Below are 21,453 nucleotides of genomic sequence, written 5' to 3'. Positions count from 1 at the left end.
GTAGTGAAGGGATACCCAAAATACAGGCCCTTTTTGGTTTATCTAGCAAATTCCTTCTGCTCTTCAGTACTTTGAAGGGGAAAAGAAGACAGAGGCAGGGGAGGAGTAGGGAGACGTTTCAAGACAAGAGTAGTCACAGAAAGGTCCTGTGAAGATTTATAATGAAAATGCTGCATATAAAATGATTCACAAGGAAATCATAATGGAAGCACTGACGTTTCCCTTCAGGCTTTGGTGCCCAGAAAGGGTGCTGGTACCACTGCTTATCACCCATCAGACGCACCCTGTACACCGACTTGCACCTGAAGAAAACTGCAAGAGTGCGTGCGCCCAGGCCGGAGTCCCCGGGACAGGCTGCCCCCGCTGCCGCCGCCCCCGTCGCACTCCTGTCATCTCTCTCGCACTGGCTGGTTGTGCTTCCCCTTCTGTTCTCTTTGTCTCCAGCTCTGCATTTGCTAAGCCAGGGCCAGGGGCTGCCACTCTCGCTCTGCCCGGAAAGGTGATAAAGCGCCGTCTCTGCTAATGCTGTGCCCTCCCAAGTGCACAGTGGTTCCTTGGATGCTGTTGTTTTTTTGTTATTATTAAAGTATGGTTGATAGGCAATATTATATTGATAGGCAATAAAATGATTGGTTTCAAAAAAATCATTGGTACAACATATGATTCAACAATTACATACATTACAAAATGTTCACTATGATACATGTAATGATCATCTGTCACCAGAGATAATTACAGTAGTATTAACTATATTCCCTATGCTGCGCTCTTCATCCCTGTGACCTGTTTTATTAATAACTGGAAATTTGTACCTCTAAACCACATGGACCAAGAAGAGAGTCCATTAAAGTAAATAGATACAAATGTACAAACATGAAGCATGCCTTAGGAAACCAGGCTTGAAGTTGTGTTTGCCTTACAGCTGTAAGACTGCTTCTAACTGGCCCATATTACTGCAGTTGTTGGAGAAAGAATGGAAAAGACCGACACCAACAGAGATTCTAGTATTAAAATTCTCACCCTAGAGAAGAAGAAAAGGGATTTTACAGCAAAATAACAATATATTTTTTTAAAGTACAACTTTGGCAGGTTTTTTTTCTGCTGTTTTTGTTTTTATTTTATTTATTTTTTTATTATGGTATCATTGTGGCTACTACATTCACATATATTACCAAGTCCCCACCCACCCCACTGCAGTCACTGTCCATCAGTGTAGTAAGATGCTGCAGAGTCACTATTTGCCTTCTCTGTGCTGCACTGTCTTCCCCATAACCCCCACACACACCATGCGTGCCAATGATGATGCCCCTCAATCCCCTTCTCCCTCCCCACCCGCTCTCCCACACCTCCCCTTTGGTAACCACTAGTCCCTTCTTAGAGTCTGTGAGTCTGCTGCTGCTTTGTTCCTTCAGTTTTACTTCCCGCAGTTTTAATTTTCAAATTCAGTCATCTTGACATTGTCTCATTCAAGGATAACAAGCCCTATGGTTAAGTGGCTTCATGTCTTAGAAAGTCCCTCTATTTGTTTTAACCCTTGGTCTCATCCTAACAGACTGTATTAGTTCCCTAGCACTGCCATCATGAAGGACCACAGACTGCATGACTTAAACAACAGAAAAGTATTTTCTCATCTTTCTGCAAAAAGTCTGAGATTAAGGTGTTGGCAGAGTTGATCCCTGAGGCCTCTTTCCTGGGCTTGCAGATGGCTGGCTTCCCTCTGTGTCTTCACACAATCTTCCCTCTGTGTGTGTGCCCAAGTTTCCTCCTCTTACAGGAATAACAGGACATTGGTTTAGGGTGCCCCTTAATGATCTCGTTGTAATTTAACCACCTCTTTAAAGACCCTATCCCAAATATGGGCACATTCTGAAGTACTGGATATTAGGACTTCAACACGGACATTTGGGAGGGAGGAGGGGACACAATTCAGCCCATAATGCAGCCCTAGGATAAATTTAGAGACCCAAATTTAGATAGAGTATATGTGATATCAAAGAGGCTTGAGAAATAGATTTCCAAAATTATTTTCGATATACAGTCAGCCAATTTGAAAGTGTAATGCAGGGAAATTTCATGCATAATAATAAGAAATAAGCAAAAGTAAGAAGCCTAACAACAACTAAGACTGAAAAAATATGTGAATGTAACTAAGTATTTATATAACTATACACATACATATATATGTACACATGCACACACACGTTAAGGTATCCAAATTTAAAAGTGTATTTGACATAAAATACACTCAGGAATGCAGACTTGGGAATGCAGAATTCCAAAGCTGTCATAAAACCAGCATTAACCAATTATAAAATATAATGGGAACATAAAGTAGACTTCAATACATGGAAAGGTATATGTAACACTGTAACTTTCCTGGATGGGAAGACTCAGTATTCCAAATATGCCCATTATTTCCCCAAACATAAATTCAATGCAATCATAATCAAAGCACAAAGTTTGGATGGAGATTGACAAGCTGATTCCAAACTTCATCTGGAAGAGAAACTGTATAACACTAAAAACAGAAGAACAATGATGAGGGCACAACACTTGTCCAAACACAAACATATTATAAATCAGTACCAATAAATGCCTTGTGGTATTTCTATAGATAGAGAGATCAATAGAATAAAACACAAACAGAAACAGAGCCATATACATATGTAACATAATACACACAGTCAATTCAAAATTATGGAAAAAGAACGAATCATTTAATAAATGATAGTGTGACACTGACCAACTGGAAACATGTAGAAATAGATTTCCAATCTGTGATATCAAAACATAGATAGATGGATTTAAAGACTACATATGAACAACAAAATTATTAAACTTTTAATTGAAAATATAAACTACTTTGATAATTTGAGGCAGAGAAATCTTACCAAAGATGTACAATCCAGAAACCATCAAGGAAGTTACTGGAAAATGTAATTGCTTAAACATGTGTTGCACTTTCTTGAAGAAGGCACCATTAGCAAAACTAAAACATAAGCAAAAGATTAGAAGAAAATGTCTGCAATATATATAACACCCAGGAGCTCACTAGCCAGAATGTATTAAGATCCTTCCTATGTTGCAAGACAAATAATAAAAGGAAATACTCCATTTTCAAAAATAGGCAAATAAAAACAGCTAATAATATGATAAGGTTCTTATCCTCAGTAGCAACAAAAAAGACGGAATTAAAGAGTGTAATGAGATTCTCCTCCACGATAAGGTTGTGAAAAGTGAGTAGAATAATTACATCCAGTATAGGTGGAATGGATAGGTTTACATGCTCCCTAAGAAACTGGCTATAAACAGGGACAGCTTTGTTGAATTGGTATTAATTACCAAGAAATGTTAAATATCATGGCGTTTGGCTGACTAATTTCACTTCTAGAGCCTACCTTACAGAAATACTCATGAGCATAAAGATAACTGGCTAAGGATAGTTTTTGCAGTATTTTCGTCAAGGAGTTTTTTTTAAGCAAGTGTAAATAAAAATTAAGCATGTTTATTACTATAGCTGGTAGAAAGGGTAAAGAACGTGGCAGTATATTCATTCTTTTTATCATTTCCTGTCCTATATAATTCTGAAAAGGTTTTAAATATATTTAAATGGGTTGAGTGATTTTGAAAACAGCTTCTTTTTTAAAACGAACGAAAACACAGGTGGGGCCACTGAGCGCTGCTGCTCATTGACGCCAATTCCCTTCACATGTGTCGTTTGGTCTCTCGTGTAACAAGCCCAGAGGCTCCTGGGAAAAAGCTGCAGAGCGATTCCGGACCCTCCTGAGGCTCCCGAGGCTCCTGCGCTCTCGTGCCAATCGGCAATTTGCTTTTTAAGGACTCGTTAGGCTGCGCTGTGCCCCTTTAGCTGTGCCCTGCCGGCCACCGCCTGCGCCTGACGCCTGCCGGAGGGGGAGCGCCCCGCCGTCCCTGCACCAGCTCGGCAGGTGAGTCACAGAGGGGGAGCTTCACGGGGGCAGCTCCGGGGCCCCTCCAGCGTGTAGGCCAGCCAGGCCCTGTTTGAAAGCTTTTATTTTATTTTTATTTGCAAGGGAGACTCAAGAGCGGCGGGCCGCACGGTGGCTGGGTTGGGAAGACAGGGCCAGTGTGTGAGGTTCGTGGGGAGGGCAGGCCAGCGAGGGTCCCCGGGAGAGGAAGCCAGTGGGGCCGTGGACGCCGGAGTCTGAGCCTTTGAAGGGTTTAAATTGGGTTCGAGTCTTTAGAGTTTCCTATGAAGACAGACCTAATTGCTGGGGAAAGAATGGGTTGGAGGCTCAGGAAGGAGGGGCAGGGGTCCTGCCTGGATGGCCGCGGCCACATCCAGGTGAGAGAAGCCAGGGCGGGGAGGGCGTGGGCCGCAGGCCGATGGGGCAGGTCCCTGTGACTGTGGAGTGGGGACAGGCGCTGTAGCCTGAATCCCCGGCTCCAGCACAGACAGAGCCAAGTGGTCGCTCCCTGGAGTCCCAAGGGAGAGAGGCCTCAGGGGTCAGGCAGCCCGGGCCGACTTGGCTCAGAAGGTGACCTATCGTGACAGTGGCTTAAATGCTTGTCTCCTGGCTAGTGTCCACTCCTCAAAAGCAGCAATGATGTCCCAGCCTTCATCTCCATGCTAACAAACACATGGGAAACATAAATATGAAATAACTGTCTAGTTCCCCCCGCTTTTTCAGCACGGAGGACCCCAGTCCAAGGCGAGGGAGCGAGTTGTGGGAGGAACTGAGAGCCACTGGCAGAGTGGGGGCCGACCCAGGTCTCCGAAGTTCCCAGGGAGCTCGGGAGCTGTTCTCCCCCCACCCCCAGCCCCCTGCAACACGAGCAGCGGTGAAGCTGGGGCCCAAGCTGGTCAAGGGGATGTAGAATTCTGGGTTCCTCCTGCACGAAGTGGCTTCGTAAACACCAGCTTGTCATAAACTGCAGCACCTCATCCCTTGGGAGCTGGGAGAGAAGTCCGCTTCCCCTTATGCTCAATCGAGCTCACTTGGATAGTAATGTTTGAGTGAAACGAGCTGAAGCCTGGCACCTGCTGCTCACGTGGGGCGCCCACTGGCGTGCACACATCTGCACACTGCTGTGATCACAGGTGTCAGCAAGCTCGGAAACCTATGCCGCTGTCTGCAGGGGCAGGTGAACACCACGTTCCCCACCACTGCCCCGCCTTCTGCAGCTCAGGCTGGCAATTCAGTCTTATTTACCACTTTACTCCCACAGTAAACCTGCCCTTCCAACCTGGCCAGCCAGTGCTGCCCCGCCGGTTCTTGCTTGGTTCCTGAGCACCAGCCAACTAACTGACAGGATGCATCCTCTTCCTCCCCCTCCTTCGAAGGGGCTCCAGATTCTAGCCCTGCACCCACCCCCCCCATGATTTCCCATCATTCCTCCAACCTGTGTTGATCTCCCACCTGTATGGACTCCTCTAGTATTAAGGGTATATATTACACAATTGGCATTTAATTGCATTTCGGTTTGAAGTGCATTTTCCTTTGTATCCTAACCACCTCCTCAGCATGCTTCACAATAAGCCCACAGAAGGCTCCGTGGGAGCACCACTGAGTCTCTCTGGTTTTGTGATCTGGAGTGGAGGGAAGAATTTACCAGAACAGAAGCATCTCCTGGGAGGAAATTGATACTACGTTTAAAGAAGCCCAGAGGGCTGATCTTCACTGGAAGGAAAGATTAGGGGGAGGGACCTGGCACTGTTACTTGGATAGGCTTTCTGGCACAATCCTTTCCCAAACAGTGCTATGTAGAGCAATGTGACTTGTGAATAAAAAAGGAAAGAGGAGTTTCTCCCAAACCTCTGCTGGACGCTGGGGAAGGAGCTGGCCTGCCGTGTGTGGGCAGGCCAGCTTCCCCACCCGGGAACCTTGGGCCCCAGGTCTCAGCTGCCCTGGACACGGCTGCGTCCCGCAGGTAAAGGGCTGTGCGCAGAGCCTGTCTCTGGCTGGGTGCAGAGGAACACCACCACCAGCCGCGGGCAATGGTCCTGTTAGCTCAAGTGACAGACCTGGGAATGAACAGAAATATTTAGGGGGCACTTTTTACAGAGCATTTAGGCTCTGCTGAGCTAGTGGGGAGAGCGTTGGTGATATTTGGACAATTACGATTAAATGTGAAAGCGTCAGTACCCGCAGGCTTTCTCCGGGCCTTCTTGGAGTTGTTAAAGTCGGTGAAACGCTGAGTTGGAGATAATTCGAGGAGTGGCTGTTGGAACTGACATTCGGTCCTTTGCCCTTCCTCTTGGCGCCGGGACGTGCGCCGCGCTTCGCGGCTCCGCCAGGGGGCGAGAGAGGTCACATTAAACGGAGAATTTTCTTTCTTTTTTTGAATCAAACTTTTCTCCCAAAACTGTGTTCCTCCCCGAAACCAAATTCTCCAGCTGTGGCGTCCCAGGCGCCCGGCCCTCGCCCGCCGCAGCCCCGCGCGCCTGCCCCGCGCTCTCTGCGCTCCCGGCGCCTCCACCCCGACCCGTGCCCTGAGGATGCGGGTTTGGCCGCTGCTCGGTCTGCTGTTGGTGCTCGAAGCCTTGGAGGATGGTGAGTGACTCCGGGCGGGGGCCAGCTGGCTTATGCCGCGACCCTCCAGGCCACACCATCGTCCTCCTGCCAGCCAGGCTCTACCTTGTGCCCTTGCGAGGCTCCGCGCTAGCGCCGCTCCCTGCGCCTTGCACCTGCCTCTCCTAGCAGGGTCTCCTTGCCTCCCACTCTCGCCTCCCCTGGGAGTCCCTGGGCGGGGCCCGCCTCTTAGGATGCCCACCAGGACCGCGCCCTCGCTCCCCAAAAAGCCGAAGTCGGCGGGCAGACCGAGCATCCCCAGCCAGCGCCTGGTCCAGCCCCCAGTGTCAACGTGTCGTTCTGGGAGGTGGCGCTGGAGCTGTGGATCTCTTCCCCAACGGCCGCCTTTGCCCTGGGGGCTCTGCTGCCTGAGGGCGGCTGCCACCTAAGAAGGCAACTGCTGATCTGCAAAATCCGCATATCCTCCTCCTCCCATCTGCAGTCCTGGATTTGTTTCCTGTATTACCTTGAGCTTGAATCCTGTGAGCTCTGCCTAAGTCTTAGGCCAGATAGTTCTGTGTTAAACCTCAAAATGAGTCAGAAAACCACAGCTGTTATATTTATCTAGTTGGATGGAAAAAGATGAAGAAAATGCATTTTTGTACAGCATACGGGAGCCCTTGTGCCACTGTACTTTTTTGAAGGCGTGCCTGTCCAGGGCCCTTCTTGTTATGTAGCCGCAAAGCCATCGGGTCAGGCTTGATTTAATGAGTGTGCTGTTGTTCCATGTCTGTGTCTTACTGCTTACCCTTTGTTTTGGTGGCTCCATTCATTATTGGATGAGTGTTACTTGTACAGCATTTAGCGTCTGAGTACATCCTGGTATCCTGAAACCTCCCTTGGAATTCCTCAGCGGTAGCCACAATTTTTGCTTAGTTTTGGTTGTAAAGCAGCTTTTGCTGTTATGCAACCTCGTGCTGGAGCCAGCTCAACCTGACTCACATCTTGCCCACGACTCAATCCTGGCCAGTTCCTTTGTTTCCCATGAAACTGAAGGCATTTGCCCAAAAATACCATATTCTAGCTCACAAAGTCCAAGATAGTTGTGGGATTTGGGCATGAGGATCTTTAAGCCCAGCACCTATAAATAAGTGAATATGAATATGAAAGTGTAGCCAGCACTGCTACTGGGGGAAACACAGTTACTCTTTGCCCAGAGAGGAGTTGGGCATGCATGCGCTATATAAAATGCAGTATTAAAATCCTCCTGGCACTTCCTTGTATGAGTGCTGGAATGACAGAAATGCAGTATTTGGTATCAGTTTTTGATTAGGGCAGGCGGTGGCCAGAGAAAATAATTTTGAATACCGCACTCACTTGGTTATGCAATTCATTCAAGTTGCCTGCCTCAGGGACTCGGGAGAGGGCTTTAGCTTCAGCTCCTGGTCTTTCCCAGCCAGTGAGTGGGTACGCAGACCATGAGAATGATTACAATCATCTGCCTGACTCCATTAGCATCCGTTTAAGTCAAATATAATTCATGCAAACAATAAACATTTGAGAATAATCACAGAAAGTTGAACACTAAATGTTTTGTAAAAAAATAATTGATAAATTCTAGATGTGATGGTAATATGGCTTTGCTTTTAGAAGTATACATATATACTTTAAATATGTATATATTATAGGCTACTTGTGAATGAAATGTTAAACACAATTAGAAAAGTAAATCTGCTTCATTAAATTATATAAGTTTTCCTGAATCTATTAAGAATGTTTTTCTGTTCTGAGTTATGGTGCGGCTGGCTGGGGCCAGGTCTGGCCAATGAGAGTGGCTTTTGCAGGAAGTCCTTCCACTGGCAGTCTTTGGCAGGCAGGGACACATCCTGGGCCATCCCAAACTGCGGACCCTTAAGGCCCCTGACTCAACTTATCCCACTGCCTTTGCATTTTTCTGGCCACTTCCAGGAGAGGCTTTCTACTAGTAAAAGGCTTTCCGGTGAGCACCTCTTGGGAGTCCATCTGCTCTAACACAGCAAAGAGTGTCTTTCCAAATCCTAAAATGCTGTATGTTTTTAGAAGGAATGCTATTTCTGCTCACAAAGAATGGAAACCATAAGAGCATATATTATACTTGGGCAGGAAATGAGACATGAAAGCAGTTCATCAACAGCCCAGGTCCCACTTAAGAGTCAGACCTGGCTTGTGCCTCCTGATTTTCATCATTTGTGTGGAATATGTGCCCATTTTCTCTCTTTTCCTGGGACCCCTATAATGCAAATGCTAGTATGCTTGATGTTATCTGCAGGTCCCTTAGAGTGTACTCATTTTTTAAAATTATTTTTTCTTTTTGCTGTTCAGCTTGGGAGATGTCCATACCCTGTTTTCCAGATTGCTGATGCATGATTCTGTGTCATCTCATCTGCTGTTGGTTCCCTCTAGTGTATTATTTTTACTTCAGTTATTGTATTTTCAGCTCTGATTGGTTCTTTTTGTAGGTGTATTTTTTCCATCTCCCTGTTGACGCTTCTCTGTGTTCACCCAGTCTTCTCCTGAGCTTGGTGACCATCTTTAGGATCATTACTTTGAACACTTTATTAGGCTGCATGCTTAATCTATGTTTGTTCTTTTTCTAAGGTTTTTGTCTTGTTCTTTCATTTGGAACATATTCCTCTGTCTCTTCATTTTGCCTGTGTTTCTGTGTCTTAAGTAAATGAGAATTTGAAGGAGTCTCCTGGTTTTGGAGGAGTAGCCTTATGCAGTAGGTATCCTGTAGGGCCCAGAAGGACAATTCCCCCCAGTCACCAGAACCAGGCGGTCTGGGCTACCTGCATCCTCACACCTGCTGTGGGCCTGCCAGTGGGTCGGGCTGGTCCCCTTCCCCTTGTGGGAGCCACTTTGCAGGAGTACCAGTCCTGACTGAGGCCACCCACCAGGTGTTGCATGGTGGGAGCCATTAAAATAAGGTCTTTATCCTGGAATAGAAGAATCTAATTCTTCATAATTGCTATTTTAAGAAAATGATACTTTAAAACATGATGACAGGGTATTTGGGGCTGTGGTTCTGGAATGGAATAGGGAAAGGGAAGGCCGTTCTTTCTGCATTTTCATCACCCTACTGGCATTGCTTTCCCACCTTCTCATCTTTGTTCTGGAAAAGAGTCTGTGTTCCTCTGGGGTATTTCATGAAAAATGAAAACCACAAGCATAGGGCACATCTCTAACTCATGGAACTCCTTAGGGAGGGCCTGAGCTACTCAGTAAATTCATAGTGTGGTCACTTAGATGTTACCCTCAGGTCAGACCTTTCCCCTTAAAATCCTGTTGGTGATGAATTACAGTCCTTTGTCCTATTTGCTTCTTGCTTTGTGACATTTGTTCATTTGCTCTGGGAGCTGGGTTTTTGACCAGCGTCTCCTCACTTGGGGGTTCTAGCATATGCCCTGGAGGAGCACCCCCAGCTCCTGGAGAGGAGTTGTGTTCTCATCCCTGGCATCAGTTCTGTTTTCCTTGGAGTTCCTTGTCAAAGCCAAGAGTGTGTGAAACAAAGAAACCACCCAGAAAATGGTGCTGTGCATGAGATGGGTGAAAATAAAATCAAATGGTTACAACATGCTAAACTCTAAGTGAATCTAAAGGCAGTGACATGAACCGGAGAAGAATGCAGACCTAGAGTCAAAGGGTACAGCTTTCTACTACCTTTGTAGTGGCCTGAGATGAGCTACTTGGCATCTGTGACCTCAACCTTTCTCTCCTGTAAATTAGGAAGAATAATAGCTGTTTCAACTCCATCACAAGTTTGGCATAGAGATCACCGTGAGACATCATGCGACAACCAGAAAAGAGCAAATAGCACTTCCCTAGTACTTCCTTACTATGGGTCAGACACTACTGGCAGCATTTAAAAAAATATTAACTCAGTTAAGCCCCACAGCAATCCATGAGATGGTCATTGTTACCATGTAATTCCCAGTTTACCGATGAGGAAACCGAGACAGAGAGCAGGTAAGAACGTCCCAAGGTCACACAGCTAGGAAGTGACAGCCAGGACCTAAAGTCAGTAACGGCATTTAATGGGTTGTGAATTTTACCACCTATTTTGCCATAAAATATACTGTGCAGTGGTAATAAGCTTTCCTTTTATTTACCTGCAATATAAATTGTTTTCTGTTTTAGGCCTTTGGAAAATAAATTACATAGGCTGAAGAGTCATATTCTTCTAAAAAGTTAGAGATGGAGATTTGGGAGTCCTTCAATTCTAGGTCTGTCTAGGGGTCTGGGGACACTAGGCAGGCTCCTTTAAGTTACTGTCATTGCCACCAAACCATGGAGCACTGTAAGGTCAGGCAGCTGGGCCAACTACAATGTTAGATCAGTTAGTGCATCTGTTTGGTCAAAAGGTCATGCTACTTTTCAAGGATAATAGCACAGACTTGGACACTTAATATAATTAGGTAATTACTGGTCCCAAGTAGGATACTGCAGGATCTGATAGTGTAGAAGTCAGACAAATTGCACAGGTTGCCTAAATTCCATAGGATTTACAGTTATGGACATTTCTGACAGCTTGAGTTCTTGTTACACAATCGAGAAAACACACCAAATCAGACATCAGTCCAGAGGTCCATGCCTCTCACAAGCACAGTGTGACGGAAATGGTCATGGGGCACAGATGACGTGGACATCATAATGGTAGGCTTTTGTTTTCTACCTTAAGAAAAATACTGTGACTTCAACTCTATTGCAAACCTGAGCTTTATACTTCACAGCTGATGTTGGTGGATTAGTGTACATCTGTCGGTCTGATATGTTCCCAGTGGTCACCGTGCTTTTCCTCCTAAGAGGCTGGGGAGCCATGTGCGTGTTGTGTCCCCGCCCATCCCCTTCTGTCCCTGCAAGCCCCCTCCTGGGCAGCCCTGCCCCTCCAAGGAAAACCACTGCCTGACTTCTAACCTCAGAGATTCCAACGTGAAGTTTCTAAAAAATCTACTTCCTGATATTTATCAATCAGGAAATCTGCATTTCTGCCATCTTTTGAGAAATCAGATCTGGCAGCCTTGGGGGCCTGCTCCTTCAAGGCAGTGGCTTGCTAAGTAGGAGCATCTGTCCCGTAGGGAGGGCGGGGCACCCACCTGGCTCTCCTTGCTTTGTCACCTACTTGGCCCAACCCGTATAAGAACGTCCGACACCTGTTTTTTCCCATCTCCTGATCCCAACTTCAGTGTCTTTATACTTTTGACCACCCCAAGCCTTTTGTTCACCCAGGTAGTATTAGATAAATCAATACATACACTAAAGGAAAAAATTATTTTCTCCTGATTTATCACATTTCTTCAATTTATACAGATTTCTGTAATTCTCTTAGTTGGCCAAGGTTTCTGTAGTTAATCGATTCAAAATATATATACAGGGTGTTGACCTACCTATAGTTAAATGGGCCTTTGGAATAGGAGTCATGGAACCTAAATTCTACTCCCTCTTTCTACCACTAACCAGCTTTGAGCAATTTATTTAAATTTTCAGGGCCTCCTTGCTTTTTAATTTAAAAAATTTTATATACAATAATTCACACAAATCTTAGTGTACAGCTTTATGACTTTTAACATGTGTATACACTCATGTAACTATCACCCTGATCAAGATATCAAACATTCTCACTATTTTTTCCCTTCATCTATTTCATCCATCCCTCTACCCATTTCCCCTGTGGCATCCACCAGTCTGTTCTGTGTTTATGTCTATTATGGTTTTATTTGTTTTTGTTTTTTAGATTCCACATGTAAGTGAAATTATGTGGTTATAGTCATTGTCTGATTTATTTCACTGAGCATTATACCCTCTAGGTCCATCCACATGGTGGCAAACGGCAAGATTCCACTCTTCTTATGACTAATATTCCACTGTATATATGTACCACATCTTTTTAATTAATTCATCTATCAATAAACATTTAGATTGTTTTCATATTTTGGCTATGGTAAATTATGCCATGATAAATATAAGAGTGTACATATCTCTTTAGATCAGGGGTTTTGTTTTCTTTGGGAATATTCCCACAAGTGGGATTGCTGGGTCATATGGTATTTCTATTTATAGTTCTTTGGGAAACCTCCATACTGCTTTCCATAGTGGCTATACAAATTTACATTCCCACCAGCAGTGTACGAGGGTTCCCTTTTCTCCATGTCCTCTCCATCGCTTGATATTTCTTGTCATGTTGATATTAGCCATTCTGACTGGTGTGAGTTGATAGCTCATTGTGGTTTGGTTTTCATTTCCTTGACGATTTGTGAAGTTGAGCATTTTTCATGTGTCTATTGGCCATCTGTATGCTTTCTTTGGAAAAACATCTATTTAGGTCGTCTGCCCATTTTTTAATTGGTTTATTTGTTTTCTTTTTTGGTGTTGGGTTGTATGAGTTCTGTATATATTGTAGAGATTAGCCCCTTACTTGATCCAGAAAAGAAGTTACCTAATGCTGATGTTTAAGAGTTTATTACCTATGTTTGCTTGTAGTAGTTTTATAGTTTCGGGTCTTAAATTTTGATTGTTAATACATTTTGTGTTTATTTTTTGTATGGTTTAAGACAATGAACTGGTTTCATTCTTTGGCATGTAGCTGTCCAGTTCTTCCAGGGCCATTTGTTAAAGAAATTACCTTTTCCCATTGTATATTCTTGCCTCTTTTGTCACATACAGTTGGCCTATATTGGCCATATAGGCATGGGTTTGTTTCTGGGCTCTCTCCACTGTCCCATTAGTCTATATATCTATTCTTGTGCTGGTGCCATAACTGTTTTGATTAGTGTAGCTTTGTAGTATAGTTTGAAATCAGAGCATGATACCCCCAGGTGTGTTCTTTTTTCTCAAGATTGCTTGGGTTATTCAGGATTTTTGTGTTTCCATGCAAATTTTATGATTATTTGCTCTAGTTCAGTGAAAAATGCATTATTATTTAATAGGGGTTTGCATTGAGTATGTAGATTGCTTTGGGCAGTATGGCCATTTTAACAGTATTCTTCCTAGGTATGAGCATAGAACAGCTTTCCATTCATTTGTGTCTTATTCACTTTCTTTCATCAGTTATAGTTTTCAGAGTAGAGCCCATCATCTCCTTGGTCAAATTTATTCCTAGGTATTTTATTCAAGTTTTTTTCTAAGGTATTGATATACAATCTTATGAAGGTTTCAACATCCAACCATATTATGAAGTACCCCCCCACACCCCCCACTGCAATCACTATCCATCAGTATAGTAAGATGCTATGGAGTTATTGTCTTCTTCGTGCTATACTGCCTTCCTGTGACCTACCTATATTATGTGTGCTAATCATAATGCCCCTTAATCCCCTTTCCCTCCCTCCCTACGCACCCTCCTTGCCCCCTTTCTCTTTGGTAACCATTAGTCCCTTCTTGGAGTCTGTGGGTCTGCTGCTGTTTTGTTCCCTCCATTTTGCTTTGTTATTATACTCCACAAACAAGGAAAATCATTTGGTACTTGTCTTTCTCTGCCTGGCTTATTTCACTGAGTGTAATACCCTCTAGCTCCATCCATGTTGTTGTAAATGGTAGGATTTGTTTTCTTCTTATGGCTGAATAATATTCCATTGTGTATATGTACCACATCTTCTTTATCCATTCATCTACTGATGGACACTTAGGTTGCTTCCATTTCTTGGTTATTGTAAATAGTGCTGTGATAAACATAGGGCACATATGTCTTTTTGAATCAGGGATCTTATTTTCTTTGGGTAAGTTCCTAGGAGTGGAATTCCTGGGTCAAATGTTATTTCTATTTTTAGTGTTTTGAGGAACCTCCATACTGCTTTCCACAATAGTTGAATTAATTTACATTGTGAATGGGACTGATTTTTAAATTTGCTTTCTGTTAATTCATTATTTGCACATAAAAATGTAACAGACTTATGTATATTGATTTTGTATTCTGTTACTTTACTGAATTTATTCTAGTTATTATTTACATCTTGGTAGAGTCTTTTCGGTTCTCTATATATAGTATCAGGTGATCTGCAAATAGTGACAATTTCACTTCTTCCTTAACCAATGATTTTGATTTCCTTTTCTTGCCTGATTGCCAGGTAGGACTACAGTACTATGTTCAATAAAAGTGGTGAGAGTGGGTATCCTTGTCTTGCTCCTGATCTTAGAAGGAAAGTTTTCAGCTCTTCACTATTGAGTATGATGTTAGCTATGGGTTTATCACATATGGCTTTTATTATGTTGAGGTATGTTCCCTTTACACCCACTTTGCTGAGAGTTTTTAGGATGAATAGTTGTTGAATTTTGTCAAATGCTTTTCAGCATCTAGTGAGATGACCATATGGTTTTTATCCTGTTAATGTGGTGCTTCACAACGATTGATTTTGTACGTGTTGAACCACCCCTGCCTCCCTGGAATAAATCCCACTTGATCATGAATGATCCTTTTAATGTATTTTTGAATTCAGTTTGCTAGTAGTTTGTTGAAGATTTTTGCATCTATGTTCATCAGGAATATTGGCCTGCAATACTGGTTTTTTTTTGTAGTGTCTGCTTGAATTTGGTATCAAGGGGATCCTGGCCTTGTAGAATGAATTGGAAGCTTTCCTTCCTCTTTCATTATTTGGAATAGTTTGAGAAGGATAGGTATTAACTCTTTAAATGTTTAGTAGAATTCTCCTGTGAAGCCATCTGATACAGGACTTTTGTTGGGAGTTTTTTAAAATTATGATTACTACTTCAATTTCATTACTAGTAATTGGCTTGTTCAGATTTTTTATTTCTTTCTGGTTCAGTCTTGGGAGATTGCATATTTCTAGGAATTATCCATTTCCTTTAGGTTGTCCAATTTGTTGGCATAAAATTTTTTATAGTACCCTCATAATGGTTTGTATTTCTGTCGTGTCAGTTATAACTTCTCCTCTTTCATTCTGATTTGGAGTCTCCTCTTTCACTTGATGTGTCTTGATGGTTCATCAATTTTATCTTTTCAGAGAACCAGCTCTTAGTTTCATTGATCCTTTGTATAGTTTTATTACTCTATTTCATTTATTTCCACTCTGATCTTTATTCCTTCTTACCTTATGCCTTTGGGCTTTGTTCTTCTTTTTCTAGTTCTTTTAGGTGTAGGGTTAGATTGTTTGAGATTTTTCTTGTTCCTTGAGGTAGACTTGTGTAGCTATAAACTCCCCTCTTAGGACTGCTTTTCCTGCATCCCAAAGATTTTGCAGTTTTGTGCTTCCTATTTTCATTGTTCTCCAAGTATTTTTTTATTTCCTTTTCAATTTCTTCATTGACCCATTGGTTATTTAGTAACATGCTGTTTAGCCTCCATGCATTTGTGTTTATTCCAGTTTTTTTTCCCTGTAATTGATTTCCAATTTCATACTATTGTAGTCAGAAAAGATGTTTGTCATGATTTCAATCTTCCTAAATTTATTAACACTTCTTTTATGGCCTAACATGTGATCTGTCCTGCAGAATGTTCCATGGGCACTTGAAAAGAATGAGTATTCTTCTGTTTTTGGATGTAATGTTCTGTTTATGTCTAATAAATTCATTTGGTCTAAAGTGTAGTTCAAAGCCATTGTTTCCTTATTGATTTTCTGTCTGGATGATCTAGCCACTGAAGTAAGTGGGATGTTAAAGTCCCGTACTGTTATTGTATTACTGTCGATGTCTCCCTTCATGTCTGTTAATATTTGCTCTATGTATTTAAGTGCTCCTTTATTGGGTGATATTTGATATATACAATTGTAATATCTTCTGGCTGGATTGAGCCTTTAGTCATTATATAATGTCCATCTTTGTCTCCTTTTACAGTCTTTGTTTTAAAGTCAATTTTGTCTGATAGAAGTACTGCTACTACCGCTTTTTTCATTTCTATTTGCATGAAACATCTTTTTTCTATCCCTTTAGTTTCAGTGTGTATGTATCTTAGTCAACATGTAGATTGGTCTTGTTTTCTTTTTCAGTCACCCTCTCTCTTTTGATTGGAGTATTTAGTCCATTCACATTTAAAGTTATTATTGACAGTTCCATACTTAATGCCATTTTGTTAAATGTTTTCTGATCATTCTTCTCTGTCCTTTTTTTCTTTTCCCTTGTGTGTGATGATTTTCTTTCATGTTATGGCTGGATTCCTTTGTCTTTATTTGTTGTGTATCTATTATAGGTCTTGGTTTGCGGTTACCGTGTGGTTTATATATGACATCTTACATATATAGCAGTCTATGTTAAGTTGATAATAGCTTAAGTTTAAGTACATTTAACAGCACTATATTTTTAACTCCCCCTCCTCTACATTTTATGTATATGATGTCTTTTATAACACCTTTTAGTTAGTAAGTCTCTTAACTAATTTTTAGAAGTAGTTGATTTTACTACCTCTGTCTTTAACTTTCATACTAACTTCCAAGTGACTGGTCTACTACTTTTGCTATATGTTTTTACCAGTGACATTTTTTCTTTTCATAATTTTCTTCTACTTATGGCCTTTCCTTTTCCTCTTAAAGAAGTCCCTTTAACATTTCATGTAAGTCTGGTTTAGTGGTTGTGAACTCCTTTATCTGTGTTTATCTGAGAAGCTCTTTATTGCTCCTTCAATTCTTGATGATAACCTTGCTGGGTAGAGTATTCTTGGTTGGAGGTCTTTCTCTTTCAGCACTTTGAGCATGAATATATCTTGCCACTCCCTTCTGGACTATAGAGTTTCTGCTGAAAAATCAGCTGGTAGCCTTATGGGGTGTCCCTTGTAGGAAACCTGTTGCTCTTCTCTTTCTATTTTGAAGATTCTTTGTCTTTGATCTTTGTTTTTAATTATTGTGTGTCTTGTTGTGGACTTTGTTGGGTTCATCTTATTTGAGGCTGTCTGTGCTTCCTGAACCTGATGTCTGTTTCCTTCCCTAAGTTTGGGAAGTTTTCGGCTATTATTTCTTCAAATAAAATTTTCACCCCTTTCTCTCATCTTCTTCTGAGTCACCCATAATGCAAGCATTAGGTTCTTTGATGTTGTCCCAGAGCTCACTTATCCTCATTTCTTTTGAATCTTTTTTCTTTCTGCTGTTTAGCTGGAGTGATTTCAGTACTCTGTGTCTTCCAAATTGCTGATCTGTCCTTCTGCATCTTCTAAGCTGCTGTTTTTTCCCTCTACTGTATTTTTTATTTCATTTATTATATTCTTCACCTTTGATTAGTTCTTTTACATGTTTTCTATCTTTGTAGAGGTCCTCAATAAGTTCATCCATTTTTCTTGCAAGTCTGCTGAACATCTTTATAACCATTACTTTAAATCTTTGTCAGGTAAACTGTTCAACTCTGTTTCATAGTTCTTTTTCTGATGTTTTGTCATGTTCTTTTGTATCAAGCATATTCCTGTGTCTCCTTATTTGTTTGTTTTCTGTGTTTCTTTAGGTTAGGTGAAAAGGCTACCTCTCCTAGTCTTAAAGGTGTGGACTTCCCCTTTGGTAGACTGACGTGTCTGGCAGTTTTGATTGGCTGGCTGGAGAGTGGGTGGGCATGACCTGGAGTGTCCTGGTGTTGGCTTCTAGGTCGTGGGCCAGGGCTGCACTGGTTGGGGGCTGGTGTTGAAGGGGCACAGTCTGGGGAGTGTCTGGATTGGTAGTGCGCTGGGGCTTCTCAGGCGGGGCAACTGACCTGGGGTTTCCCAGGTGGACACCAGTCAAGGTCACAGTAATTCATTGGCTAGGGGCAGATGGGTGCAGCATAGAGGTCTCCCAGATTGGCACCAGACTGGGGCTGTGCAAATGGGGTGGCTGGTGATGGAAGGAGCATAGAAAGGGTGAATCTGCATGAGGATCATGCTGGTCCTGCCTTGTTTGGATTGTTGGGTTGCTGACAGGCATGTCTGGATGTGGATGGGGCTGGGAGGCCACCTCCGAGACATCTGGAACTTGTGTGTTCACTCTGACCCTGCTCACATCTGCACTATCAACATGAGTGGGGAATGTAAACAAAGTCACACAGCCTGTTTGCACTAGCAGTGTCTTGGGGGAATGCAAACAGTGGCCCTCAGCAGTACCTCCAGTCCTGAAGAGAGTGTCTGCAGTTCCCCTGCTGTTCGGCAGTCAGGTTTAAACTCTCCAACTTGTGGCTTTTTTTGTTGTTTGCAGAGTTGCACGGTGGGTGGGACTCCCTCTGTTACTGTCTTTCTGTCTTCCCTGCATTTATGTGTGTTTTTTTTTATCCCTCATTGTGCAGAAGGTGCTCAGTCAGGCCTCTGTTCTTGCTCGGGAGGAACTGCTCTGTGTGCAGGTGTAGATTTGATGTGCATGTGGGAGGAGATGGGCTCAGGCTCTTTCTATGCCACCATCTTGGACCCACCTCTCCCTCCTTTATTTTTTTAATCTATTTATGTTTTAATCTACAGCATGAGAGCTTTACCTAAATGACCTCTCCGGATCCTGTAAGTTTGGACATTTGTAATAATGTGGACATATGTCAAGGCTGTCTGTGGGCTTGTGCAGACAGATGGGCAAAATGAAACTGCTTAGTCACTTCTCATGCTTGCTGGGTGGACACAAGCCCAGGGCTGCATGGGCTGAGTGGACTGCTGAGATTTCTGGAGCTCAGAGGCATAGCAAGGGCAGGGTAATGAGAAGAATCTTCTCTGGGCACAGGTAATGAGGGGTGCACTGTCTGTGGAGAAGGGAAGAAAAGTAATACAACAGACTTGAAGTAGATTAGCTTTTGATTTTCACCTTTCACCAATAATTCTCAACAATGTTGGTGCTGAAACACCCCTCCACACCAAATATTTTGTTGGCTGAGTTCTAAACTATTGCTATAGTTACTCTTGAGTTTTAATAGCTTACATGTAAGCTTTAAATGAGCACAGGCTTGGAACTCATTCCCTTCCAGCCTTGTATTCTATGTGGGTATTGTCTACCCTGACATAGACTCCATGTACAGACTCATTTGAAAGAGAGCTTGTAATGGTTTGTGCATTTTCTGTCTTGCAGTGCATTTTGTGTCTCCACTCCCCAGAGACTACATATCCCTGCATTTTAACAGTAGATTCAAAATGAACAGTCATAGTGAGATTGCCAAGACAAGAAACACACCTGAGTGGCCTCGATTCTGCCATTGTGTGTGACCCCTTAGAGATCATGAAACAGTGTGTGAAGTACAAGGAAGAATATTTGTGTGTAAATTTTAGTCCGTATGTGAAATGTTTTTTTGAATTTGAGTAAAGTCCTTGAAACTGAGATGTATTCCCTCTCAATTATTAATTGTTTTAAAACTAAAGACCAACCAAGAACATAATGGTTATCACTGAAAACAATTTTGACGTTATGAGGAGAGAGGTGTTAACAGTAACCCGATTTAGGTGTTAAATACCCTGAGTTTGTTGTGATACCATTGTTCTCTCCTCACGTTTGTACTAGTTGCCAGCCAACATCCTCCCAAGAACAAGCGTCCAAAGGAGCCGGGAGAGAACAGAATCAAACCTACCAACAAAAAGGTGAAGCCCAAAATTCCTAAAACTAAGGACAGGGACTCAGCCGATTCAACGCCCAAGACGCAGTCCATAATGGTGCGAATGATGGATAAAGGTCACTTCCAGACACCGGCTGCCACCCTGAGTCTGACGGCAGGGCAAACTCTACAGCTTCGATGTAAAGGGAACAAAATTGGATGGAGCTACCCTGCGTATCTTGACACCTTTAAGGACTCCCGCCTCAGGTAGGCATTTTTTTTTAATTAATTAATTTTTTTGCTTGTATTGGGTCAAGCATTTGGTTTCATTCCCTCACAAAATACTGCATTGTTTCTGACATCTACCATTTTACTCTAATAGCTTATAAACATGGAAGCTCAGTGAGCCACAGATTTCATTTCTTTGCCCGGTTTAAAAAGCATATTGCAAATCTCATCAACATTGGTTAAAACAGTGAAATTTTATGGAAAACCGTATGACAAATAATTGAAACTACGATGCATAGAGATAGATACTTATGACTTCATATCATAAAAAATAACGGGCCCCATGCTTTGCTTTATTTTTAAAGTAATTCATGATGAATACAGAAATGACCTAAAAGATTCCCATGAGCAACTTCACTAGACAACAACTTAAAGTGGTTTTGAACTTTTCAGCTGCTTCTAGTTGTTTATATTTTCCTGAAATGATGACTTTTATATGCGGAGGTGTCCCTTGGTAAGAGAGTCAGAGATTTCTCATGTCGGAATGAGTATCCGTAGGAGGCTGGGCTTCTTATTGAGGAAAAGTGGTCCAGATGACAGTCATGAAAACCATTGAAAAGCAAGCAAACAGCACGTGTCATTGGTCCTGGGAGGAGCTGTGGGGTCCTGGGATGTGGGTCCCGGGGTGTCTGCGGGAGGTTCCCCCAAACAACTTGGGTCTCAGTGTCCTCACATGTAGAGTAATGGGGATCAGATGGCTTGATTTGCAGTAGCCTTTCCAGCCTTCTCTTCCTAAGATTCGGAATGAGAAATTTCGGGTACAGTCAGGGATGATTAGGATGGGAGAAGGAAAGGATGTGGGCCTCAGGCATCTCAGCCTCTGCGTGCGCCTAACAGATGCACGTTTCTGCGCGAACTCCATCTCTGAGACCTCCTCCCTCAAGGACACCAATGTGCACTCCTTTGCTCAGACAGAAAACTGGGGAGCATCCTTGCCTTCTCTCTGTCCCCTCACCCCCCACATCCACTCAGCCACTGAGCTGAGCCAGGTCAGGCCCCCCCAGAGCCGTAAACCTGTCCCCTCTCCATCTCCTGCGGCCCTGCCCCCGTCCCGCCAGCGAGGGGCTGCTCATAGGCAGGGCTGCCGTAACCACATCGGGCTTGTCCTGCAAACTCCTCCGCGGATCCGACCATGTCGCCGCCCTACTTGGTGCTCGGTGGGTCCCCGCCGGGGATAAAGTCCATCCTCCTCACATGACTGAGGAGACCCTCCCTGGTCTCCACGGTCCTCTAGAGT

At 43.1% G+C, this 21,453-nt stretch overlaps 1 protein-coding gene across 1 annotated transcript in view; it reads left to right on the top strand.

Moving 5' to 3' along the window:
- The first annotated feature begins 6,321 nt into the window (after nucleotides 1-6,321).
- The window catches only part of PDGFRL (platelet derived growth factor receptor like), a 44,111-nt gene continuing 28,979 nt past the window's right edge, over nucleotides 6,322-21,453 (top strand). Inside the window, exons 1-2 of the mRNA XM_036894353.2 lie at nucleotides 6,322-6,533; nucleotides 19,898-20,195. Coding sequence (XP_036750248.2) covers nucleotides 6,479-6,533; nucleotides 19,898-20,195 — 353 coding nt within the window. The 5' untranslated portion in view covers nucleotides 6,322-6,478. The remainder of the gene's footprint in view (nucleotides 6,534-19,897; nucleotides 20,196-21,453) is intronic.

The sequence above is a fragment of the Manis pentadactyla genome, chromosome 7 (genome assembly GCF_030020395.1).
Source record: "Manis pentadactyla isolate mManPen7 chromosome 7, mManPen7.hap1, whole genome shotgun sequence".
Classification (NCBI taxonomy): Eukaryota; Metazoa; Chordata; class Mammalia; order Pholidota; family Manidae; genus Manis; species Manis pentadactyla.
The sequence above is the reverse complement of the archived record's forward strand: the minus strand, read 5'-3'. Positions and strand labels throughout refer to the sequence as shown.